Below are 27163 nucleotides of genomic sequence, written 5' to 3'. Positions count from 1 at the left end.
ATAAACACGACATAAGCGGTATAAAGCCACCACATTCAGCTGCTTTTTTAAGTCCAGAAACTGGCCTACAGATCAGTGTTTGAGTCATCAGTTTTGGCCGAACTGAGAAACTCGACTCATATCACTCAGTGAAGCATATACATTCATAACCAATGTCCTCCACTGTAACAAGTGCCGAGAATTCAGTGGACCCTCCGTTGATGCCTTCGAATGATGAACTGATTGATTCTTTTATTCATTATAGTTAGATCTTAAGTCTTATGAAAATAATGCCGCTGTGATGACGACAGCTGATGCATATTAAACACACACACACACACACACACACACACACACATGCGCGCACGCGCGCCTTAACAAAACAAACAAGCAGCGGAACTGTTTGCAGTTGATCATTTTTTAAACAAAAAATCTTTTGTCGCGACAAATAACCATACCTGAACCTGAAACGGGAACAAGGGAAATCACTACTAAATTTTTGCAAACATGGCTAGAACAGTTCCCTGTGTTGTGCTTGTTTCCCTAACGTTGTGTAAAAGTATTTGGACAACCTCAGTGAAAACAGATGTTTCTGACTTGTACCAAAGAATAAGAGGTAGGCATTTTGTTATAGGGTGCGTGTCATTTAGTTTTCTTGTTGTAAATTCATAAATGTTTTGCCAAATGACTTTGTGACTGAGAGGCAAGTCATTGAAGGAGTGTCGAAGTTATGCATTAGATTTGTCAGTGTGGTGACCCAGTATACTGACAGTAACATTTTGTGAGTGATCATTTCATGATTGAGACATTAAATGCTATAATATGCAGAAAACTAGCCCAAAACATCTTAATGTTCTAATACTGTTCCTCTCTCAGTCTCTGATTCGTAGAAAGCCACTGGTCTTTAATATATCTCCACTGTGGTTAGAAGTGATTGTTACTTCCCCTGTTTCCGAAAGAGAACGAAAAGCGAACACCTGCCTCCCAACTGACTTGTTAAACAACGTTCAGAAGGGTTACTTGTTCTTTTGTAGGTTCAGATTATACCAGGAGAAGCAACAGACATGTTCCTCATGCATTAGTTTAAAACGGACTTTCCCTGTAAAAGTATCTTTGATAATAGTAGTCTTTCAGTACAATGATAGTTGCTCCTCCTCCACACAAACCCCGCCCCCATGCTCCCGCATCCCATCCTCCTACACTTTTTGCCATTCCGGTTTCTCCAGTTATGTGCTGTTTTTACATTGCTATTTAATATCCCATTTGCTTTTTAGTTAATAAGGTAAACCAGTGTACTGTAAGCATTATGGAGGAAGAAGGGAGAGAATAGAGGATGGTGGCACAGTGACAAAAATGGACGCATTCTAGTCATGTCTGTTATACTGACAGTTCAGTTGGGCTGAGTTGAATCATTCAGTACATACTTGGAGTTAGGCTGTGCGATTTAAGTTTCTTGATTGTGGATGGTCTTGAGACATGCAGAACATTTCGTAATAATAATAATCGTGGAGCATGCCACTGCAAGTAGCTGCCAAACGACAAGAAAGATTCAATAATTGTTTAGAACTGTTGCAATCTCTTCCATTCTGTACATATCTGAAGAGTATGAATCATGGACAACTTAAGTGTTTACTTTGTTGATGTTATGCAATAGTGTGGCACAATCGACTAAAACTGAGATCCGATGAAGATATGTAAAAGCATACTTTAATATGCATGACCGTTTTTAGTTAGTCATTTACACAGTCATACATAGTTTTTGGGACATGTTCATGTTTCCAAAACCAACTTACTCATACTGACATGGATAGTGTTATCTTTAAAGTGCACTGGAACCTCTTCCTGTGTTTGCACAAGAACGGAATTAAACAGGTCCACATGTTATGCTGGCATGGTACTTTAGGAAATTTTAGAGACATTTTGCAACTGTGGAGATCAGGATTTCCACAAAGTAGACAAAATTAATTTCAGAAAACAATGGTATTTGACTAACACACATGACACTTTTACATTGTAGATCTGATATCCTTCAGCTCTGCTGCTTTGCTTTTGTTTAGAACTACATTTTCCTTTAATTGATTAGACCATAATGTGAGTCAGCTTAAATTAGTGTTTAAGTACTGCACAAAAAGTTCAGCAATGACTATGCTGTATTTTCCATGTTCATCATGACACTGCAAACAATAGCACATAGTCTCTACATACCATCACTCACAGTCACATACACACACACACGTGTGTGTGTGTGTGTGTGTGTGTGAGAGAGAGAGAGAGAGTAGCCATTTAACACACCAAGTGTAATGGACAAAGTACAAAATCAGTTATATATTTTTGGGGTGTGAGGTGGCATGATGGGGGCATCGGGGGCAGGAATAAGGGGTTGTTCTTCCTGATTCAATAATTTTGAAAATGACCCATTGTGGTGAACTGTTCAAATGACCCATCATCGATCATGTCCTGAACCCACACCAACCCACTCACCCACCTACCCACACATAACGCACCCATGCATGCACGCACACATACGCACGCAAGCACGCACACACGTGCACACACACACACACACACACACACATGAAAGCAAATCAATGATTTTATTATGTGTTTGGATTTCAGATGACTTTTTCCATGGAAGCAATACTGACAGGGTCACAGAACCTGGCCCGACACAATTTCAGCATCATGAAGATTGTGATATTGTGGTTATCACTGGCCACAGACTTGTTCATAATACACTGACAGAGGTAAATGATGGATTATCACTTATTGTAGAGGCACAGAAGAAGGTTTTGAATACATAATTTAGAGAGCACCAAGCAAAAGTAGGTTAAAGAAAAGTATACAGCAGGGGCTTAATCTTTGTCCTTGTTATATGTGACTCCATTTCAGGTTAACTAGAAAGATGTGTATCAGGTACTGTTAATCTGTGTTCTGTTCTGTTTTAGATTTTGATGTACTACTCTTGTAGAACAGTTGTCCTTTATACTGAGGTGAATTTATTCTGATTATTTGCATTTGAAATAGAGGTTTTATTGATGCCAGCCATCTTCTTGTTTTATATGATTTATTCTTGGTTTTGCAATATAACATATGTTGTTGCAGGATGGCCATGCAGAAAACATTACATTGCGTTTTACAGCCTTTGGGAAAAGGTTTCATGTCCATCTCAAACTTGAAAGGTATGGAATGATCTGCATAAGTTTTTGTTTTTCCTCATCATGCTTAGAACTCAACAGACAAGCAACCAGTCAACCAAACAACCAATCAAAGACTTTTCTTTTATCCATTTATTACTTCCAGACGCCCCTGAAGCTAGCAATTTTTTATTAAATTTTTTTTTTTTAAATGAGCAGTATCCTGAACATGGTGTGGTCAGGTAGAGCACTGGATTTTTGCCCGAGTTGCCTGAGTTCGATCCCCGTCACACCTGGTGAGTTAAGGGTGGAGATTTTTCCAATCTCCCAGGTCAACATGTGTGCAGAGCTGCTAGTGCCTAAATCCTCTTCATGTGTATACACTTGCAGAAGATCGAATGCTCACGCTAAAGATCCTATTATCCATGTTCAGAGGGTTATGGAAACAAGACCATACCCAGCATGCACACCCCTGAAAACAGAGTATGGCTGTATTCATGGTGGAGTAAATAAACAAAACAGTCATACACTTAAAGTGTTACATGTCTGTGTGAGTGCGTGTATGTGTGGGTAACTGAATCCTGACTGAATGACACAGGAAATGAATGATGAGCGCCCAGTGGCAGCTCTCAGTCAGCTCTGCCCAGGTAGGCAGCTTGTTGTGCAAATGACTTCATGTTTGTAAAGTGCTCAGAGCTTGGTCTCTGACTGAGGATAAGTGCTATGTAAGTATCTATATCATCATCATCAACAGCTTATGTCATCACAAGCTTATTTTTTCTCTCTCTGCAGTTCATGATTTTTAACGTGTCAATCTGCATTTTGTAGGTCTCATTCATTACTATGTGTACAGGCATAACTTTTGTTTGTTGCAGAGATCTTTTTGGCAGCACCTACGTCAGGAAAATTGTGCATGAAAAGGGGGAGGATTTCAGAGAACCTGTACATGTGAGTCTTCTTCATGCAGTGCTCTTGCTGTCTTCTCTCTCCTCTGTTCTTCTCTTCTTTTTTTTCTTTTTTTTGTCTCAACATGTTTGTCAACAAAGTGAGTCTATGTAATCAATTAGTCTTGGTTATCTGATTGTCCATGTGTGTTTGTGTTTGTGTGTGTGTGTGTGTGTGTGTGTGTGTGTGTGTGTGTGTGTGTGTGTGTGTGTGTGTGTGTGTGTGTGTGTGTGTAAGCATACATGCAATTTGATTAACTTGCATACATGTCTCTCACCCTCTGTGCCTGTATGTGTCTTTAACTGTCCTGAAGTGTTGAGTTTGTGTTGGCACAACCCCTGGTCATTGACATGGATCTCATAACTGTTGTTCTCTGCCCTCGCACTGAATTTGTTCACTGTTACAAGTGTTAGAGTCTTTGAGTACTTTATGTCCATCTTCCTTTCATTCTTTCATTTCTTCTTTCACAGTGACTTCCTGTCTTTCTTTCCTTTCTTAATGCTTTACTCATCATATTGGTAATTGTGTTCTGATTCTACAGAGAAAAGAACATTGCTACTACCAGGGTCATATACACCACAAGCCAGGGTCGCTTGCGGCTGTCAGTTCCTGTGGCGGTTTTAGGTGAGCTATGGTCTTGTATGTGCTCAACGCTTGGCTTATGATACGATAGATTGACATAAACATGCAGTTGGGCCAACAGCAAATCGAGAGCTGGTTTCTCCACTGCAATGGGAATTCATGTACAGTTTAGTCTTTTGTTAAAGACGATGATTGTCATTCCAGGAGGCAAAGTTGCACAGGCTCTCAGTGCTGCAGCCTAGGGGGCTGGATGGCCTTTGGAAACCATCTCAACCTCCTAAAACCCTCTTGGCCGAGTGGAGATGTAGCTTGGGCAAGACACTCTTTCTATAATCAACATCTAGCCCATAATTATATTCTGGACATTTATCGCCTCCTGCAGTCTGTTGGTCATAGTCGGACATAATTGACTGTCGTCATACATTTGGTCATGTGTTGGTGTTATTCTGTGCAGGACTCACAATTTATGGGGCTTTTGTTATGGATCAGAGAGCAAGAAATATTGATTTTTGTATGGGTGAGGCAAAAAAAACCCATTGCTGTTAAAGCAATTCGTTTCCTTTCATGCACATATAAAGATTTATTTGGCATTAAGTCTTTCTGGAGTATAGGCCATGAACAAGAGACTTCATAGTACCCTGTCCTGTGCCTTTTCCTCTGTCTGGCTCCAGGAAAGGTCCATAAACAATCAATATTGACATGAGTGAAAAGGTGCAAATAGTATTTTGTCCATCAGGTGAAGTTATATAGCAATGGGAATAATGAAGTAGTACTGTAAATTTAAACCAAAAAAAGTGTGTCAGGATCAAATTGGAATTTTGTTTTTACCCCTTGTCATCCATACATTCCCCCCTACCCGCCACAACCCCCCCTCCCTACGTTTACTGTAAGGGGAAGAAAATGAAAATAATCAGTGGTTTGGCACAGACACAAATATATGCACCGCTTCCTGAATTACAAAGTTTGTTGTTGGTTTTTTTTATACATTTAGAGTCCATGATAAGGGGAGTCTGCACCATATAAGCACTATATTAGTATTATTGTTATTATTGTTAGTATTATTGTTATTATTACTAGTAGTAGTAGTATTATCTCCATAAAAATTTATGTGATGGTTTTATGAAGCATGGTGATTCAGCTGCATGAACTTGGGTTGTCTCTCATTAACTGATGAAAAAACATGAGATACATGCAAACAAATATCTGTTATTTTTTCTCTTTTTTCACCAGGGGATTTGTTTCTGATGAACAAGAAACTTACCACATAGAGCCACTTCAAGGATCTTTGCACAGGATATACAGACATTCTGATATGAAGCCTTCATCTTTCAAATGTGGTATGCGGATAAAACTGCTGTTTTATGCATGGATATTGTATTGTTGTTGTTTTTTCATTCTTTTTTTTCCCTGTATAATATTTCATCAGGATCAACTTAAGCTGTTGAAAAAAAAATGTTTGGCAGTTTTATTTATGAGACTGATTTTCAGATGAATGGAACTTTGAAAATTTTTAAAGTGTCAAACTCAAAGGAAAAAGTATAACTGAAGTGTATGCAGGTTTCTCCCTTTAGAATGCAAACATGACCATGATGTGTGTGTGTGTGTGTGTGTGTGTGTGTGTGTGTGTGTGTGTGTGTGTGCATCAAAGGCAGGCACTTAGAATATTTCATGATTGTTATTACTGTTTTGTTGAAGGTTTGTGTCATCATCATTAATTGGAGTGTTTATGATTTGAAGTAGTCACAGGATTTGCTAGTGACAGGGTTGTTTATGTTAGTGGTGTGAATGTGCAGGAAATGAAAACCATGCTGGCCACCCACCCATCCCTTTCTTCACAAAGCATACAAGGGTGAGTGTATTGTACTGTACTTTATTGTATCATGGTTTTTATCCTTTCTGTTTTTCTAAGCCTTTAATCTGCAGTGTCTAGCAAGCCTGACCTTTGGATGTGACTGAAGATGAAGGTCATGGTCATTGGGTAGGGTGTTTGTTCATACTCCTTTGTCATGAGAGACTTCTTCATCTGAAGTTTGGAGGTTCTCTTCCCAGGCGTGACATGTCGCCGTAGTGCAGTGTTTTCTGTGTCTCTCTCTGTACTTCTCATCTCTTCATGTTTACTTCTATATCTCACTTGATTTTTCTGTAGATTTTTTTGCCTGAGACAATTGTTGCTGCAAGTTCTCATGTGTCCACTGACTGCTTGATGAGTGCAGGACTCTTTTTTTTTTTTTTTTTTGCTTTCTTTTTTCTTAAGATGATGTTACGCAGCATTTATGGATCAGTCTGCATGCTTTGACACCTTCTTGAAACTCAAAATGTTTTATTGTCTTATCTGAAAGACTAGCATCTAGACCATCAGGGAGGGAAGGAAAAAAAAAAAGATCCATGTGTGATTTGAAAATAGGACCTTATCTTCTGCTTTCTGCAAAGTGCTGTATGGATCAGGAGGCCCTGAGTTCACAAATTATCCTGTGAGTTTTGATACATGTTGCTCAGGAAATGCATCCTTTGTCCTGACCGTTCAGGTCTTTTGTTTGTTTCAGAGAAGACGAAGCATTCATGGACCTTATGATACGGACAAGCTGACTCGATTTGTGGAGCTGTATTTAGTCAATGACTACAGAACAGTGAGTGGTGGTGGAAACGGAGAAAACAGTACATTTTCATTTTCCATGTTCTCTTGTTTAATGTTTTGATTGTCCTCATTTCTTACCTGTTCAAATCATATCAAAATTACGGTGTTTAAAGCCTCACCGACCACTAAGGCCATCTCAAGGCTATCGCCATGTTAGTATCAACTTCAAGTCAAGGGTAAAATAAAGTACAATAAAATCTGAAACTGATCACTGTTTCAATCTTTTCACTCAAAAAGTTGGAAAAAAATCCTTCCAGAGTCTATAACATTAAAATCTGATTATAAATGTTCACTTCTTTCTAGAGCTCCAGTAGCATCCATGGAGGGACATCACGGAACAAAGACTTCAGAGAATTTGCCATGCAATGTCTGTATCTAATGTCAACAGATAAGTTGGTGAATTTAAATCGATTGCCTCATCAACTTTATCTACATTAAAGTCACGAAGTAAACTGACAGCATGATTATCTTTAGAGTAAGCTGGGGCACAATGAATTTGACTTTTTTTGGTTATGTTTAATGATTAAATTCTTTCAATTTTTATACATGATTGCTTTCTTAACATAGATTTTCCAGACAGGTGAATCACATGCCTTGTAGTAATATGTTAAAAAACAACACACACACACACACACACACACACAAAACGAAAATGTGGTGATTGACAACAGTATTTATCATTGTCTTTTAATAAAATACCTGTTCTACAAACAGAAAATGTGATAAATGGCAGTATATTTATCTTTGTCTTACAATAAGATATTTGTTCTCAGGAGTTGTAGGAGGTTATTAACTTAAGTGTACAGAATATTGTGGCAGAGGTTTATGTAGGAGGTAATTAACTTCAGTGTACAGAATATTATGGAAGCGGTTTATCCATGAACCATGTTTGTTCTTCTTTTTTCAGTTTGACCGCTATGGAAAAGCTGCTTCGGTTGTGTTCAGGCGATCAGAGGATGTGGCCAACATTGTTAATAGTGTGAGTAGTTCTCTTTTCTCACCATTGGTTGCAAGAGATTAGATGGGAAGTGTAGTCTGATGTATTCACCTATTTACTGTGGTGAATACTTAGCTCTTCGTAGCATTAAATTCTGCCATGTGTGTACCACAAAAGCTGTTGCCTTGCTATCACATGTTCATCAAAATACACACTTCCTTTGTTGAAGACAATATCTTAAGACAGACAGTTAGACATAGAACAGAGACAGATAAGTAAAGTGGGGCGTTTTTGGTATAATATCTGTAACATTCAGCAGTGACTGTACCAAGAGAGGTTTTTTTTCCACTAATTATTAACATATCATTGTTCTCAAATAATTGTTCCTATTCAGTAACAGAGGTGTTGCACCATGAGATATTGTGTGTGAGTGTGTGTGTGTCACTGTGTGTGTGTGTGTGTGTGTTGTGTGTGTGTGTGTACCATCAGCTTAAGTTTATGTGGTCTGTGTACAGTCTGTATGATCAGTTTCAGATCCACTCTGCCTCCGTGTTCACAGATTCAAACACTCCAAAATGGGCTGCCACTCTTTCTCTGTCTCTTGGAACAATCTCCCTCTTTTTTTTTCTCTCTCTTTTTTTTCAGATCTCTGCACTCATCTTTTTCATGTTAGGCCTGAAAACCCACCTCTTTCCAAAACACTTCTATCATACTTCTTTTTTTTTCCTTATAGTTTCCCTCCAGCATTGTGTCTGCTTGTATTTATTAGTTTTTCTTTCAGAGTTATGTAAATGTTGAGTGTTAACTCTTTCCGGACGAAGGAATGCTCACGCATTCCTACACAAAAACGTATTCGGTTTCGGACGAAGGAATGGAATAGCATTCTCCGAAAGTAAAATTCCATCATGCGCTGTACACGTGATTTTGTGATTAGCCAAGCAGAGTGCGCTATTCTGGGTCACTCCACAATCGAACAGTATGATTGGTTAGTATGGGATGTGTGGCCTGTCTCGCACACACGCTGACAAAGTCACTGACCGGTCGTCTGCTCGCGTGCCAGCCTGTTAGCAAAGCGGCCTCTTCTCAGAATGTTGTGAAGCGAACAAGGCAGTGACGGCAATGTTTTAGGGTTGCCGAAGTACTTGAAATGCTACGAACTGAAGGGTCGGACATTGAAGAGGTGAATGATGACGAAGAAGAAAGCGAATTTAATGCAGAAAGCGAGCATGGGTATGGTGATTCGGGGTGAAAACTTGGCAGTATTTTCTACATATGGCAAAACTGTAAAAATAAGATGAGAAATTTGATTTTTTTTTTATGTAATAGCTCAACACGTAATAAACCAGTTCTGAAAGTTTCATTTTCTTACACAGTATTTTGTATTTTTTGCAATTTTTTTCCAAACCCTTACAAATGGGCCGTCTGTGGGGAAAAGCAAGGGAGAAAACTTGTCGTCCCGAGTGAGTTAAAGCACTTTGACTTTGTACACACAAGATTTAGCGCTATAGAAACATATTTATCATTGTCATTAATTGTACTGTCAGCTGAAGTTATGTGTGGTGTGTGTGTGTGTGTGGTGTGTGTGTGTGTGTGTGTGTGTGGTGTGTGTGTGTGTGTGTGATGTATGGTGTGTGTGTGTGATTGTGTGTGCAGTTGTATCGCCAGCTGAACATATATGTGGTGTTGGTGGGGGTGGAGGTGTGGAGCACGGGGGACAAAATCAGCGTGACCAGCAATGCCGACACTACCATGGAGAACTTCCTGCGCTACCGAATGGAGCGCATCAACCCTTTCCACTCCAATGACAACGCTCAGCTCATCACGTGGGTGTCTGTTCAGTCAGGCAGCTGATTGCTGATCACTGATCACTCTCTCTGGATTTTTTTGAAAAGAGTTTTTTGTTTGTTTTTGTTTTACTTTTATCCATGAGGTATTATGACTGTATTACATGCTGTTGTGTGCAGCTAAGTTTGTGATGTGTGTGTGTGTGTGTGTGTGTGTGCGTGTGTTTGTGTGTGTATGAGAGTGTGTTTGGTCAGTCATTTTTATGCATTCTTTTTCATTTTTATTTTTGACAAAGAGTGTTATGTTTTCGTGTCAAATTATCCATGCTTCCTCTCAGAATGGGCACAAAAATACGCATTGTTTCATTGTTCTATTATTATTTTTGGTTTTGTTCATACATTAGTTTGAATGCTTTTTGGCATATGAAATTTTCTTGGCTTGCTCACGGAAGACTCTTTGTAATCAATTTAATTGACAGTCAACCTGTGTGTTTCACACCCTCTTCTGAAATAATCTAGCATGTGCAGATGGATCACAACCAGAGATGGACTGTTTTCTCAAAGAAAACCTTGAAATCTACAGCCACTAATAGAGAGGTTTTAAAATGATTTTTCTAAACTTCGTTGTAGTACAAGGTTCACCCAGTCATGGAAGACTGAAAAAGTCTATGAAGAAAATAAGAAAATCATTTCCAGGGCTAGAAAAGTCTTGGAAAAATGTTTTGCCCTTCAGGACCTGGAGAAGTCTGATGGAGTCTCCCGTTGGTACGACGGATGAGTAAAACCCTTGACAAGTACCATTCAACAATGAGCTTAATGCTTTTAAATAACCAACAAGCAACTGAAAGAAACAAAGAGTTGTGAAAATTGATTGCAAATTGATTCAGGGATATCCACCAGTCTCTTTTGTTAGCAGTGTAGCAGATGATTTTTTAAAAATATTTTTTCATTCAGTTCAGCTTTGTGTTTAGCGTCGAATTTTTTTCACTGTGGACTGAGTTAGGTCAGATCTTTGGGAACCCTGGTACTTGTAGTAGTAGTAGTATGAAAAGTAAGACAGCAGTTGTGGTTGAATTCACAACTTATGGTGGTCTGTTTTTTGTTTGTTATTTTCAGTGGCATTGCGTTTGATCATGGCGTGGTGGGCAAGGCCATTAAAGGTCCCATCTGCACACACCAGTTCTCTGGAGGAGTCAGCATGGTAAGCAGCATCATTCATCCTGTGAGCAGCTTTACTTAGTCCTGTATCTATGACTGGTCTGACAGTACAAACATGAATGTATGTCAGCATGGTAAGCAGCATCATTCATCCTGTGAGCAGCTTTACTTAGTCCTGTATCTATGACTGGTCTGACAGTACAAACATGAATGTATGTCAGCATGGTAAGCAGCATCATTCAGCCTGTGAGCAGCTTTACTTTGGCCTGTTGTCATGATTGGTCTGATAATACAATCATATGTTATCATGGTAAGCAGCATAACTTAGGCATGTCTCTGAAACAACAAGAATGTGTGTCAGCACGGTAAGCATCATAACTTAGGCCTATCATTTTGTTGAAATGCCTCTTGCTGAATAATTCATCCAAACACAGCTGAGTTTGTGACAGTCACTTCATGTACGACATGGAGATATTTTAGGCATCAAATATAGCAGCAAATTTTGTGCTGCTTGATAATATTATAAGCGCAAAAATGATCTCCAACATAAGTACATTTTATTTCAATATTTATGATTTGGAGTAACTTTTTAGTCTCCAAAGCCCATGACCCTGATTCATAGTTTGAACTGCATGCGTCACAACTGGGCAGGATCACAATGGCCCAGTGATGTTGGTGGCCACAACGGTGGCCCATGAAATGGGACACAACTTTGGCATGGAGCACGACAACGATACCAAGTGCAGCTGCTCAGAGGATAAATGTATCATGGCTGCCACCAGCGGGTAAGTCTGTGTTTTTGGACTCCCTGATTAACCCCTAGGCTGCCTGCATGACGAGATAACTCGTCATGGAAAGCATGTATGCTTCGCTGCCACAATGACGAGATAACTCGTCATCGAAATATTCTGACTTTTCCCTGCTTTGCATTCGTTCGTTGACAAAAATGCTGGTAGCTTTAGCTTGGGGAATCACTCTAGATTCTATTCATAGCTAGAAACACCATCTGCGTCATAAGGCAGTCCTTTATTTGAACGTTTTGGTTGGGTTACTGGCCGCAGTCTTTGCCTGGCTCCTCTCCTCACTCGCTCAACAAAATGTTGGACTGACTCCGTGCTCAAGACATGCGCTCCTGGCGAACTAAATCAACCAAGATTACTTTCTTTAGCTAATGCTCAGAAAGAATTGGAGCATAAATTCGAAGGAGAAGACAGTGGTGAACATTTATAGGACGATTTGATAGAAAATAAAGGGAGCAATCAAGAGAGTGGCCAAGATGCAACTATCAGTGAGTGATGCCGGCTGTTCAACTCTAGCAGACGACAGGTCACCGAATTTTTAGCAGGACACCTTATGAGCTATTTTCTTGGCACTCAGCCAATGCGGTCTGATGAGAACTGGATGAAGTGACCGTGTGAGAGGGGTGAAGAGGAGGGGGGTGGAGACTGAGGGGGCGTGGCCTCACATCCATATTATCACTTGCAGAAGTCACAATGCATCTATTTCTTTTTCAGTTTTTTTATATTGTGGTTGTTCTAGTATGATTTTGTGTGTGCAGATGTCCATTTGTCCAGAAAATGATATTTTTGTGCAAATTACCTGACTAATGTTTGTAATGAACAAGTTGAAAATGTGACAGAAAACAAACCACTGATTTCAAAACAACAGCGTGTCACTTAAAATACATAAAATGGGAAAACATCATGTGTTTTGTATTCTTTATTCATTTCCCTTTCAGAAAATGTATACTTTTATGGGTCTTTCTCCAATAACAAAGAGCACAGAATTTTTTGAAAATTTATACCCTTTTTTTGTGAAAAAACCCTGGCAAATAGATTTCACTTAAATCTTATTTTCCTGGCAGCGAAAGGGTTAATGATGTATTCTTAGATCATGTACACACAAACACACACACACACACAACACACACACACACACACACACAACACATTTTGTTGTTGTTTTTTTAAGGTGGATGACTTTAGCAAATATTGGAAATAATATATTTTTACTGCTTTTTTGAAGTGCATGAGAAAAGACATTTTCTCAAATGCTACCAGGGATTCAAGAATTCCAAAGCGAAAGCACAATAGACCTGGCTGCTGGATTACCATACAAGGCACTAAATGTAATCCAATGGAAATTCTTCCAGACACATCAGCCCCCAGCACTGGTCATCGTGCTCACAGAACTCCCTGCAGGAGGCTTTTGATCTGGGCATGGACTACTGTCTGCGCGACCTCCCAGCCACCATCTTTGATGGTCCTGTGTGCGGCAACGGTCTGGTGGAGGAAGGGGAGGAATGTGACTGTGGCCTGCTGGAGGTATGTACGCGCGTGTACGCATGCATGCATGCATGCACGCACAAAAAACAACATGCTTTCGGATGTACATACATGCACACAAATATTAATACACACACACACACACACACACACACACACACACACACACACACACACACACACATGCATACACACATACACACACACAGTATCCAGGAGCTTACCAGGATTTTATTTATTGATTGATTTAATTTTTTGAGGGAGTGGGAAATGTTGTGCATTGCTTTTTCTTTGCTGTAGCAGAGTTTTACATTTTTTTTAATTGTTCATAATCTGTTTTCTTGAAGTGCAGAATCAGTTGTTACATAACATAGTCAACTTTCATATTCAGTTTCAGTTTCAGTTCATATTCAGTGTTGTTGAAGTCAGCTGGATCAAGCAAGTCTAGAAGTTGTGACACAGGTAACTTTCATCCATACTGAATGCGGGCATGTGTTATGATTTGAAGTTGTCACATAGGTTGCACACATACATGGGCATTGATGATTGTGTTGGTGAAAAGGTATGAGTAACCACAAAATGGTTAGCATGTCCATTTAGAATGTCAGCTTCATTGAGCTACACATGCATAATACATTGCATTTAAATGCATGTATGCAAATGAGAGTACTACATGCAATGTACACAAACACACCAGGCCAAGATAAAACCTTGACATCCCATCACACATTCCAGACACTAAGTTGAGCGAGGAAATGTCCATTGATTAATTAGACTATAGACAGACAATACGTCAATGAAATTTAACATTATGTATCCTGTAATATATATATATATATATTTCTTTTTATGGATCTGCTAAATCAGTTGATGATGATGGTGTGTGTACACAGGACTGTACCAATCGCTGCTGCAACGCAACGTCATGCCGACTCCACCCGAAGGCCATGTGTGGAGCAGGGCAGTGCTGTGATTTTACCACCTGCACGGTCAGTATAGCTTTGGCAGTCATCCATCCTGCCTCAGATAACAGGCACAGAATTCAAGTGAATATTTATTAAATCATTTCCTTATCTATTTATAAAAATCAAACAAACATGCACACAACTATAAGAAGAACCACTTCAGCAGCATTTCTGCTTAAATATGTCAGTGGAATTTTATGTGATCCCTTTGAATACTAAAACATGTGACATATCTTGTAAGTGTGTATCTTATCTTTGTACTGTGAGATGTACAGTCATGTGGTAATTTCTCTTGAGAGTTAGTGGAGTTGACTTGAAAATGTTTAAAACAAAAACAAAAACATGAGCAGGCAGCATCGGGATATATTACAGAATCAACAGTTTTCAGAACTCAGAAATATTTTACTGCAAAGCCACCGGCCTGTTTGCAAATGAGGCACATACCTGCAATTGAGACACACATGATACCAAAAATAAAGGGGGAAGGGACCACTGTCATGGACGCAACATTTCATACTGAAAAAAGTAGACAAAGATTTATAGTTTGTGACATTCACTGGAGTAACAGTTTTCAGTACTTAGAAGATTGAATTACCAGTTTAATTTGCCTTGTTAATTTGTCTTGTTGTGCATGTGTCAGGTGAAAGGGGCGTCGACGCCGTGCCGAGAAGCCCAGAGTGAGTGTGACCTGCCAGAGTTCTGTGATGGCAGCTCCGAGTTCTGTCCTGGGGACTTCTATAAGCAGGATGGCTTACCTTGTAGCAACAGTCAGGTGAGGAAAGCGGCTGATGTATTTGTCTTGCTGATTGGAGTAATGAGAAATATAATGATAATATCAAATAATGATAATCAAATTTACAATAATATGTTGTATGTGGAGAGAGGCTGATGTCTTTTTCTTGAAGACTATAATGATAATAATAATATGCTATGTTTGCAGAGAGGCTGATCTCTTTTTCTTTCTGGCTAGAATGATAATAATGATTCTGATAATAATAATGATAATAAATGATGACAATAATGATCATATGCATTTATATAGCTCTTACCCTGTGGCTCTAATGTTCAGCCATACATGTTGCGTGAATAAGGTACAGGAATATGAAAGTATCACAGATGTATACTCACTAGAAATTCACTAGAAGCGCACACACGTGTGCGTGCACGCACGCACTCATGCACGCAGCCCCTCACACACATGCACGCTGTCACACACACACGCACGCATATCATGCACGCCGCCCCTCACACACATGCACACTGTCACACACACACATACACACAAACACACACACACACACACACACACACACACACACACACACTCATATCATGCACCCCACCCTCACACACATACACATTCACACACACACACACACACACACACATACATGCACACATATCACGCACCCCGCCCTGCACATACATGCACACTGTCACACACACATGCTTACACACACACGCTCACACACACACACACGAACACACACACACACACACACACACACACATCAACAGCCTGGTGTTCTTTTCCATGTTATAAACAGGAAATATGTGTGTGTGTGTGTGTTACAGTCGTACTGCTACAAAGGGCGGTGTCACACCCACACGGCCCAGTGTCAGCTGCTGTGGGGCGACACAGGGAGGGTCTCTGACCCCCTCTGCTTCCAGCACCTCAACGTGCAGGGTACACGGGACGGCAACTGTGGCTACAACTGGACCACTGACCGCTACCACACCTGTGAAAGAGAGTGAGTTGTTCAACCCCTTGACTGTTGCAGACATGCCTGTTGGCCTGATTTGTCCTGAAAACAACAAAAATGTCACCGCATTAGGAAAAGAGAAAAATGTGTGGCCATTCCAGGAAAACAAAATTGCACGCAGTTTATTTCTTCAGATCATTGCAATGGCTCAGACATGTTTGTGCCAGCATTTAGTCAGAATCGGAAATTTAGAAAGGCTGCAGAATGAAATGGCAAAGCAACATGGTGATGAAGAGAAATGTACAGGAGAATAACACTGAAAAGACTTCAAGCAGTGACAAAGGCAAAACCAGAGCGAGTGTTACATACAGCTGTGCTCAGCTCAAAGCATTTTCGGAGGGGGGCATGGTGTGGGGGAGGGTCTGTATATATGTGCTCTTCTATGACTGTGAGCAAATGTTATGTGGTGTTACTGATAGCTTTGGTTTCTTCCAGATTTTTGGAGGCTGTAAAAACTTCAGTGTGTCATGAGTTTGAAGTGCAGGTACTACTTTTTGTGCATACGTAGCAATTGTGTGATTGTTTTTGCTGATCGAAAGTAATGCAGTCCCACAAAGGAGGAATCCAGACACAGGGTGGTTACCAACTTCCTGACCTGTGAGCTTGTGTCTTTTCTCAGTGAGGTGGAAGCCCATCACTGATAAAGATACTCAACAGCAGACTGCCATGATTGATGTCATTTGGTTGTTTGCCATTGGGTGGAATTGTGTTTTTCTGAAAATGATAACTGTCTATTTATGAAGCTTGAAACTGTCTGATACTTGTCTTTAGTTTCAGTTTACCAAGGAGGCGTTCCTACATAGGACAAATCCATATACACTACACCTAATCTGCTAAGCAGATGCCTGACCAGCAGCCTAACCCAACAAGCTTAGTCAGGCCTTGAGGTGCAAGCATGCACATGTGCATTTGTGTACCTTTTAGAGTGGATTTCTTCTACAGAGAAGATTTCTTCTACTTCTTTTGCCAGAGGACAACCCTTTTGTTTTATTTTTAACATTTTCTAAACACGTGCATGAAAACTGCTTTGACTGACTGAACACAGGAACGTGATGTGCGGGCTGCTACACTGCGTGCACCTGAACGAGAAGCTGATGTTCTGGCGCGACAACCTGGCTCTGACCATGCAGGCCAACTTCCTGACCCGCGGCAACCAGCAGTATGTCTGTCGCTCCACCATGCTGGATGTGGGGCTGGACATGCCAGACCCTGGCATGGTGCCTGACGGGGCCAAGTGTGAGGATGACAAGGTTGGTAGGGGAGTGGGGGTTTGGGGTCGGGGGGTGGCTGAGATTGGGGGGCGGGGGGGGGGGGGGTGCTGTGATTTTAGGGGGTGAGGGGGGGGGGGCTGGACATGCCAGATCCTGGCATAGTGCCCGACGGGGCCAGGTGTGAGGACTACAAGGATAGTTGAAGGTGGGGAGGGAAGGGGGTGGGCATGGATTGGTGAGTGTAGGGTGGGGCTTGGATTTGGGGGTTAGGGGGGACTGAGCTGAACATGCCCGACCGGGTCATGGTGCCTGACTGGGCCAAGTGTGTGGACTGCAAGGTTGGTGGGGGGAAGGGGCAGGGAAGTGGGGATGGGGGGGGGCGGGGCTTGGATGGGTGGTGGGGTTCTTGTATGTATTGTGGTTTTGTGTGTTGTGTGGTTTGTGTCTGATGTGGTGTGTTGTGTCTGATGTGTTGTATGTGATGTGGTTTGTTGTGTTTGGTGTGGTGTATTGGGTTGTGTGTGGTGTGGTGTGGTGTGTTGTGTGCGATGTGCTGTGGTGTGATGAGTGAGGTGTGGTGTGTTGGGTTGTGTGTGATGTGGTGTGGTGTGCAGTGTGTGATGTGGTGTGTTGTGTGTGGTGTGGTGTGTTGTGCGTGGTGTTGTGTTGTGCACTGTGTGCGGTGTGTTGTGCTGGCATGTGGTGTGGTGTGTGTGTTGAGTTGTATGATGTGGTGGCCTGGGTTGGGTTGTCAGTCATGCCTGACCCATGCATGGTGCTGATGGGGCCAAGTGTGAGGACAACAAGGTTAGATGGGGGCAGGGGTTGGGTTGAGGGGGTTCTCTTGTTGTATTGGGTTGCATTTGGTTTGGGTGTGATGTGGTGTGATATGGGGTGTGGTGTGGTGTGGTGTAGTGTGTTGGGTTTGGTAGTATTGTGTTGTATTGTGTTGTACTGTACTGTGTTGTGTAGTATTGTGTTCTGTTGTGTTGTGTTGTGGAATTGTCCGACCATGGCAGGGTCAAGTGCAAGGAGAACAAGGTCAGTTGGGGATTCTTGTTCTTCTTCTGCTTCTTCTTCTTCTCCTGCTTCTTGTTCTTGTTCTTGTTCTTCTTGTTCCTTCTTCTTCTTCTTCTGCATCTTCTGCTTCTTCTTGTTCTTCTTCTTCTTCTTCTGCTTCTTCTTCTTCTTCTGTTCCTTCTTCTTGTTCTGCTGCTTTTTGTTCTTCTTCTGATTCTTCTACTTCTGCTGTTGCTTCTTCTTCTTCTGCTTCCTGTTCTTTTCTATTTCCTTCTTCAGCTTCCTCTTTTTCTGCATTTGTGGGTTGCACCTCCCACATTCACTGGCAGTGTGGAGGAGTGGGGGAGTCTCCTCCTCATGCATTCACTCCAGCCACTCTAGCTGGAGAGGAGAAAGAGTTTCTCTGTGAAATATGTGAATGCAAGAGGATTATTTTTGTATACCACGAACTGTGAATGTATCAGTGATCATGCACGAATGTGAGCACTCGTATGATTTTGTGAGATGGGTGGTGTGCATGTGTGTGTGCGTGTGTGTGTGTGTTGTGTGTGTGTGTGTGTGTGTGTGTGTGTGACAGATCTGCATCAAACAGACGTGCACCCCCCTGTTGAAGCTGAAGATCCCTCAGTGTCCTGATTGCCATGGCAACGGGGTAAGTGCTTGTTGTCGAACACTGTGTTTGATATCTGTTGTTTGAATGAAGTTCTGTTGGATTTGTCTGCACTTTTTTTAGCAAATGAGTGAATTGAAAAGATTTCTCGGTTGTATTTTCGTTTCACACATGCTCACACACAGAGATATAGATGGACAGACACGCATGCAAGCATGGATACATGCACACATGAATGCACACTTGAATTCACACACGTGCGTGCACACACAAATACAAAATTAAACACACACACGCACGTACACACACACACGGAACCTGGAAATGTCACAGGTGTGTAAGTCAGCATTGGTGTGTGATGTGTGTGTAACATGATCTGTATATATCATGTGACAGGTGTGTAACATGATGTGTATATCATGTGACTGGTGTTTGACTTGGTGCGCACATGTGACAGGTGTAATGTGGTGTGCATATCATGTGACAGGTGTGTAACTTGGTGTGTATATCATGTGGCAGGTGTGTAACTTGGTGTGTATATCATGTGACAGGTGTGTAACTTGGTGTGTATATCATGTGACAGGTGTATCTAACAGTGTGTACTTGGTGTATATAATGTGACAGGTGTGTAACTTGGTGTGTATATCATGTGGCAGGTGTGTAACTTGGTGTGTATATCATGCGACAGGTGTGTAACTTGGTGTGTATATCATGTGGCAGGTGTGTAACTTGGTGTGTATATCATGCGACAGGTGTGTAACTTGGTGTGTATATCATGCGACAGGTGTGTAACTTGGTGTGTATATCATGTGGCAGGTGTGTAACTTGGTGTGTATATCATGCAACAGGTGTGTAACTTGGTGTGTATATCATGTGACAGGTATCTAACATGGTGTGTATATCATGCGACAGGTGTGTAACAACATGGGGAACTGTCACTGTGACGTGGGCTACAAACCTCCGTACTGTGACCGTGCTGGGTACGGAGGCAGCATCAACAGTGGTCCTGCCTCCAACGAGTATGGTGAGTCGTGCATTGCAGTGCAGTTCCACCACTTCTTTTTGTCACAACAACAGTCTGTGAAGAAAGGTCATTTCTTTCTGCTCCTGGGAGTTTGTATTAAATGAACCTAAATACAGTGCAGTGCAGTGTATTATACAATACAGTGCAATACAACACAGTACAATGCAATAAAGTACAATGCAGTGCAATGCAATGCAGTACATTGTAATGCAGTTACAATCCATATACAATCCAATCCAATACAATGCAATCCAGTACAATACAACACATATCAACCCTTCTGTATGGTGGCCCTGCTGATAAAACACAACACAGCACAACACAACACAACATAACACACAGTGCAGCACAAACCATTTCAGTGCAGATCAACACAACACAACACATTGTAACGCAGTACAATTGTTCTGTGTTTGTTTTCAGCCCTGCTGATAAAACACAGCACAGCACAACACACAGAGCTGCACAAAGTGATCCAGTGCAATGCAGAACAACACAGCGCAATGCAACGCAACTAAGTACAATTGCTCTGTTTTTTGTTGTTTTTTTCAGCCAGCCATGCCCTGCTGATAAAACACAACAGACAGCGCAGCACAAAGCAATCCAGTGCAACACAACGCAACACAACACAGTCCAATGCAACACAATACAGATGTTCTGTGTTTGTTTTCAGCCATCTGTTTCCTGCTGATAAAATAGGACACAAAACAAGGCAGCACAACACACAGAGCGGCACAAAACAATCTAGTGCAAGGCAACACAAAGCAATACAACACAACAACACACAGCGCAGCACAACAGACAGTACAGCACAAAGCAATCCAGTGCGATGCATCGCAACACAAAATAACACAATACAACTCAACACAACACACAGCGCAGCACTAGGCAAACCAGTGCAACACAACAACGCAACGTAACACAACGCAATACAAGTGTTCTATGTTTGTTTTCAGCCAGCCATGCCCTGCTGATAAAACACAACACAACACAACACACAGCACAGCACAAAGCAGTTTAGCGCAAGGCAACGCAACACAACACAACACAACACACAGCGCAGCACAAAGCAGTCTAGTGCAAGGCAGCACAACACAACACAACACATCACACAGGGCAGCACAAAGCAATCCAGTGCAAGGCAACACAACACAACACACAGCACAGCACAAAGCAGTCCAGTTCAAGGCAACACAACACAACACACAGCACAGCACAAAGCAACCTAGCGCAACACAACACAACACAACACACAACACAGCACAAAGCAATCCAGTGCAAGGCAACACAACACAACACAATGCAGCACAAAGCAATCCAGTGCAACACAACTGTATTGTATTGCATTGTGTGTGTTTTCAGCCAACCATGGCCTGCTGATCGCTCTTTTGCTGCTGTTCCTGGTGGTGCTGCCTCTGGGAGTGCTGGCTGTCATCGCCTACGTCAACCGTCGGCGCCTCATGGCCTGGCTGAAGCAGGAACCACGCGGCAGATTTAGGTACATGCATTGTCCTCTCTGTGCGTCTCTGTCTGTCTCTGTGCCGCTGTTTTGGTCTGTCTCTCTGTGTGTCTCCGTGTCTATGTTTTGTGTGTTTGTATGTCCAAGTCAAAGTCAGGATTTTATTTCATGAGGATAAATTGAATAAGCAGTATTTCCTTTTTACATTAAGCAATCAATGAAAAAATAGAAGAAAAAAGAATAAAGGAGAGAGAGAGAGATAGAGAGAGGGGAGAAACACACACACGGAAAGCAACAGTGTGCGTATGTGCTCCAAGAACCTGATCCAGGGAGAGGCTAATAACTGATGATGAAATGTTTTTTTATTTCTCATGCCCACAGTGTTTTGAGGAGACCAGAGCGGCCACCGCAGCCCCCTCGCCCCCAGCCAGCTAACAGCGCGCCCCAGAAACGCTGGTCCTCAGCCCCCTCCAAACATAGCACACGCCTGGAGATTTCAGGCCCCCTGCTGGAAGACCCTTCCCTCAGTGATGTCGCAGCTCCCAGGGGACCCTCCTCCCACCCTCCCCCGCCTCCACGGCCCAATGCACCACCACGACCTATTTACAAACCGTCAGCGAGCAGGGCGCCAGGTGTAGCTGCAGCAGGTGTACCCGCTGTGCCAGGTGTGCCTCCTGCAGGCAGTCATGTGGGCCCTCCCCCAGGGTATCTGGACTCTGCACCTGCTGGCAGAGATGGCAGAAATGCTGCAGGTCTGAAAGGGGTTGCTGCCTCAAGGCCAGCCACAGATCGAGCGCCACCGGTTTCTTCATCGACCACAAGCCAACGTCCTCACTCTATGTCTGTAAACAGTACCATCATGGACTCCAGCACACGACAAGCGCCAAAGAAGGCTGCAGCCAGACCTTCACTGAGCCCTCCCACGTCCCCATCCAGAACAGGCCGGGCGATCGGGCATTCCCAGTCCATGCGGGAACCCATGGATAGCGATCAGCCAGGGGAGAAGATACAGAAACGGCAGTCCTTCAGAGGGGCCGACATCTCTGGCCCTGTTCTGGTCAGCACAACCAACCGTGACTCTCAGGTGTTTGCTGACTTTGAGTTGGACAGATCGGGTGTCATTGCCAAGCCCATTCAGCAGCATCATTCGTTTCACGGTTCAAACCCTGCTCCAGATGGGTCCAGAGATGGAGTCAGAAGTCCTGTAAGGAGGACCCTGTCTGATCGGCCCCTGTCCCCCACGTCCCAAGGAACCGCTGTCAGTGGGGGGTCAGACATGATGCCAAACTTCACACGGCGTCCTCTGCCACCAGAGCCGGTGATGGAAGATGAGCCAATATACATGAACGAAGAGCTGAGTGACCTGGGAGATCTGGAGGCCCACATCAGCAGTGCTTTTGAAGGACTTTACCGCAACCTGCCTGCCACTGAGGACGGGGCTCAAAGCCACGGTCCTTCAGCCGGTCACAGCGGCACTGCGCCTCAGTCTGCTGTGGATGGCGGCAGCAGCAGCGCTGGTGGACAGTCAAAACGGCCGGGCCCTCCACGACCCACCAAAGGGCCCAGCACTTCATCCTCAGCCACACCTCACAGCTCCAGAGCAACGCCCGCCAACCAAGGTACAAGAAATCCTATAGGGACAGGTTCTGGTAGTAAACCTCTGCCGTCCAGCAAGCCTGGTGTGGCAGACAAGGCACCCAGCAAAGGGCGGCTGGCTGGAGAAGGGAACAAGTCAACACCGGGAGGTGCACAGCAGCAGGCAGGGACTCCAAGGTCGGCAGGGAGAGGCGCTACCAGCCAGGCTCAGCCCAACGTCCATGGTCCGAACACCAGCAGGGGTGTGCTAGGGGGTGTAGCCAGCCAGGCTGCCAACAGGAACGTTCCTGCTTCAGGAGGAACAAGGGGCAGGCCAGGATCAGTCCCCAGTGCTGCCAGCAAGAAGCATGTGGAGTTTTCAGAAAGCGTTGTGTCCAAACTGCCTGAGGATGGGAGCTCGGCAGGAAAATGTCCAGGGCAGGTAGGTGGACCTGGCCCTAGTCGGCCCACTGTGGCTCCTAAACCAGGGTCAGGCAAACCAGTCAGGAGCTACAAGTTTTGAGAGAGATGTGTTGTTAGGTCTGAATTGTTGTTTCAAGTGTCTGATTTTTGCGTCTAAAAAATCTGGACAATGTGAAAGGCTGTTAGGTCTGCATTGTTGTTTCAGGTGTCTGATTTTTTGCATCTAAAAAATCTGGACAACATGAAATGATGTTAGGTCTAAATTGTTGTTTCTAAATGTGATTTTTTTTGTGTCAAAAAGATGTGGACAACGTGAAAGGCTGTTAGGTCTGAATTGTTGTTTTTATTCAAGTGTCTGATTTTATTGTATCTAAAAATCTTGACAAACTGAAATGCTGTTTGGTCCAAACTGCCACTGTGTTTGATTTTTCTGTCTAAAATTCTGGACAGTGTGAAGTGCTGTTAGGTCTATATTGTTAATTTCAGTGTCTGATTTTTCTGTTAAAATGAGTAAATCTGGTCAATATTTTGTTTGAAAACAAATGAAATTTTGAATTGATTTCTTTGAACTGTTGATTGGTTCTGATGGACAAGTAATATAGTATGTATCCTTGTACAATGTTTGGACTGATTTGATTAAAAAGAAAGAAAGTAATAATTTGGAAGAAAAAAAACAAAAAAAAAACCCTCAATAATTTCAGAATATTCAGATGCACAGTTCAGTGTTTGACTGGTACACTTTGTGTATCTTGTGGATCACCATGGAATGCCATTTGTTGGAGGTAACAGTTGTACTTACTTTATCATGCTCAGTTTGATCTTCCAGCCAAAAACATGTGTTCCCACCAAAGTCTGTATGTATGTGTGTTGTGTTGCTAGAGCAACCTGTGGATGTGCTGCTTGTTATTTTGACTGTGATACTGTCCATTCAAAAACATTCTAAGTGTTTGTTTTTTTTGTTTGGTTTTTTAATCATGCATTCAGTTACATGCATATTTCCTACAATTCACAGGGATATTAGAGCTACGTGGAAAGACATAAATGCGCTTTTCCATTTAAAAAGACAAAAAATAAACCAAAAACAAAAACGTCATTCAGTGTGACTGCTGCAGAAAAACTCCAGAGGCCATTCCTGAGATCCGTTCAAATCTGGAGAGAGAAATGGGGGAGGGGGAAGGAGGAAACATAGGGATGTCACCGACAACACCTGTTGCGACGTTACTGCCGATGTATTTCACAACAAAACACTCTTCTTCATCCGTCCTGATAAAAAATGGCCTGTTCCTGTTCTTTGTTGATGGAACCAACTCTTGTGCCAAGCATTATGCGTTACTTAGATCCACCTCAGATTTAATCCTGAGTCGTTTTGATGAAATCTAGGCGCTTTGAATTAAAAACAACAACAAGCAAGCAAACAAACTAGCAATTAAAAAATGATTCACTCCTATCCATGGGAGCTTACCAATTTCCCTTGGCTTGGGAACACAAACACACATGTTAGTTTTTCATTAGAAAGATGTTATATTGTTATGCTTTTTTTTTTTTAAACAAAGCTTAAATCAATCATTTTCTATAACACACACACACACACACACATACACTTTCACTTACTCGGATGCGTACATAGTAATTTCTTCCCCCCCCCCACCCCCCCAACACCTCCCCCCTCCAGCCCGCCCCCCCCCCACGCCCCCCAACACCTCCCCCCTCCAGCCCCCCCACCCCCCCCCCCCCTCGAATTTTTTCCTACCCTCGTCGAATATCAGTTACAGTCAAAAGACGTTAAACTAAAGAACAAACACACACACACTGGTGTATGTGTGTACATGGACACCTGGCCACACCATCTCACACACACACACACACACACACACACACACACAGGTGTCCGCACACACACATACACACACACATGTAATACTTTTTTTTTTTTTTCTAAGATAGAATTCACCATACTTATTATAAGAAGCAGAAATTGAATGATTGTTCATGAGTAATGTTGATACAGTTTAGAGTGTATGTGTGTGTGTCTTTGTATATATATATGTATATATATATATGTGTGTGTGTGTGTGTGTGTATGTATGCATATGTGTATGCATATATATATATATATATATATATATATATATATATATTTATCTATCTGTTCATTTATATACATAGAGAGACAGTTTGAAGGAACCATCAAAGTGTGCAGACTGATTCAAATGCTACAACTAATCTGTTTGTCCAAACACACACACACATACACACACACACACACACACACCAAAAAACAAAAACAAAAAGAGGAGGGGGAAAAAAAAGAGTTTAATTACACATACTTAACCATGACCCACTAGTACAGACTCCAGCAGGGGTCTGACATTCCTGTCCTGTGCAAACTACTATCCACCTATGCGGAGAAAACGAAGAAAAAAAGAAAGAGGAACAGGAGTCATGATGGCTGCCGTCAAAAGAGGGCGCTAGCCAGCAGGACAAAGGGGAGGTTACCTACTTCTGGGAGGTTATCGGCCGTAGTTTCGTTTTCTCCGCATAGGCGGATAGTAGTTTGCACAGGAGAGGAATGTCAGACCCCTGCCGGAGTCTGCACTAGTTGGGTCACGGTAAGTATGTTATTTAAACGTAATTTTAGATAGAAAATTTCCTATGCTTGACCTAGGCACAGAGAGAGAATGTGCTGGTCAGAAATAACAGAGATGTGATATAATGTTTGCATTAAGAGATGGAAAGGACATAGCTCTGAATGAAATGGAAATATATTTATGGCAGCAGTTACAAGAACAGTGTCTGAAACACAGACTTATCCCTGTTGTTTGCATGGCATTACTCTACTGTTTTTTGTTGTTGTTTTTGTTTTGTTTTGTTTTTATAATGAAAACTATTTTGATAATTAAAAAAACTAAAAATCAAAAAAGAAAAAAAAAATTTGTGTCCTGTCTCGATGATATTTCTTTGGCGTGTTGAAGTTCAACAGTTTTTTTTTTTTAAATGGAGGTGGACATAATATAATGCTTCATTATTGTACATAGCTTTCATCCCTATAATTTTGGCTGTGAGTCAGTGTAGTATAACACGTCATTGTTTTTCTTTCTGTCATACTCCCCCCCCCCCCCGTCCCCCACCCCCATTTTGGTTATGACTGTGTGATGTAACATACTGGTTACTTTCATGAATCTCTCCATTGCTTGCATTTAGCAATAACGATGTGAAAGAAAACATTTTTAACAAAAGGGAAAAGGTGATCATGAAGCCTCTGTCTTGATAATCACAAGTTTATTCCTTCCTGTGGTCACATGTAACTCCACACCCTTTTCGTTGTGTGAATTTACACTGCTAAGAACAAATTCTTGTGAAGGCTGTTTTGTTTTCTTCGATTGCTGTGAAAAGTTTTGTGTGTTTTTTTTTAAGCCAGGTGTTGCATTGAAGATGTACATATTATTTTGGATGCTGTTTTTATTTGCTGCTTTTTTTTTTTTTTTTGCTTTTTTTTTTTAATGATTTTTTTAATTTTTATTGCGAACTACAGTGAGTGCAATGTTGATAAGCTGTCAGATGTGAGATTGTTAAGAATACTTATTACGTAACCGGTAATATTCTTTAGTTTTGTTTTGTCATTTTGACTGCACACTGTTTGCAATAATACTCTTAGTTTGCAATACACTTTGTAC

At 42.0% G+C, this 27163-nt stretch overlaps 1 protein-coding gene across 1 annotated transcript; it reads left to right on the top strand.

The window, feature by feature from the left end:
- Positions 1–486: 486 nt before the first annotated feature.
- On the top strand, positions 487–25084 carry LOC143294138 (disintegrin and metalloproteinase domain-containing protein 12-like). The gene is made up of 21 exons (XM_076605568.1): positions 487–595; positions 2596–2723; positions 3082–3158; positions 3989–4061; positions 4600–4682; positions 5871–5977; positions 6434–6489; positions 7184–7267; positions 8183–8254; positions 9866–10035; positions 11113–11197; positions 11806–11939; positions 13307–13478; positions 14333–14428; positions 15045–15176; positions 15980–16155; positions 17213–17417; positions 18976–19050; positions 19921–20032; positions 21395–21530; positions 21873–25084. Exons 1-21 carry the CDS (start codon positions 487–489, stop codon positions 23587–23589), a joined length of 3999 nt encoding a protein of 1332 aa, XP_076461683.1. The 3' UTR covers positions 23590–25084.
- The last annotated feature ends 2079 nt before the right edge of the window (positions 25085–27163 follow it).

The sequence above is a fragment of the Babylonia areolata genome, chromosome 19, assembly GCF_041734735.1.
Source record: "Babylonia areolata isolate BAREFJ2019XMU chromosome 19, ASM4173473v1, whole genome shotgun sequence".
Classification (NCBI taxonomy): domain Eukaryota; kingdom Metazoa; phylum Mollusca; class Gastropoda; order Neogastropoda; family Buccinidae; genus Babylonia; species Babylonia areolata.
This window is presented reverse-complemented; position numbering and strand designations above follow the sequence as displayed.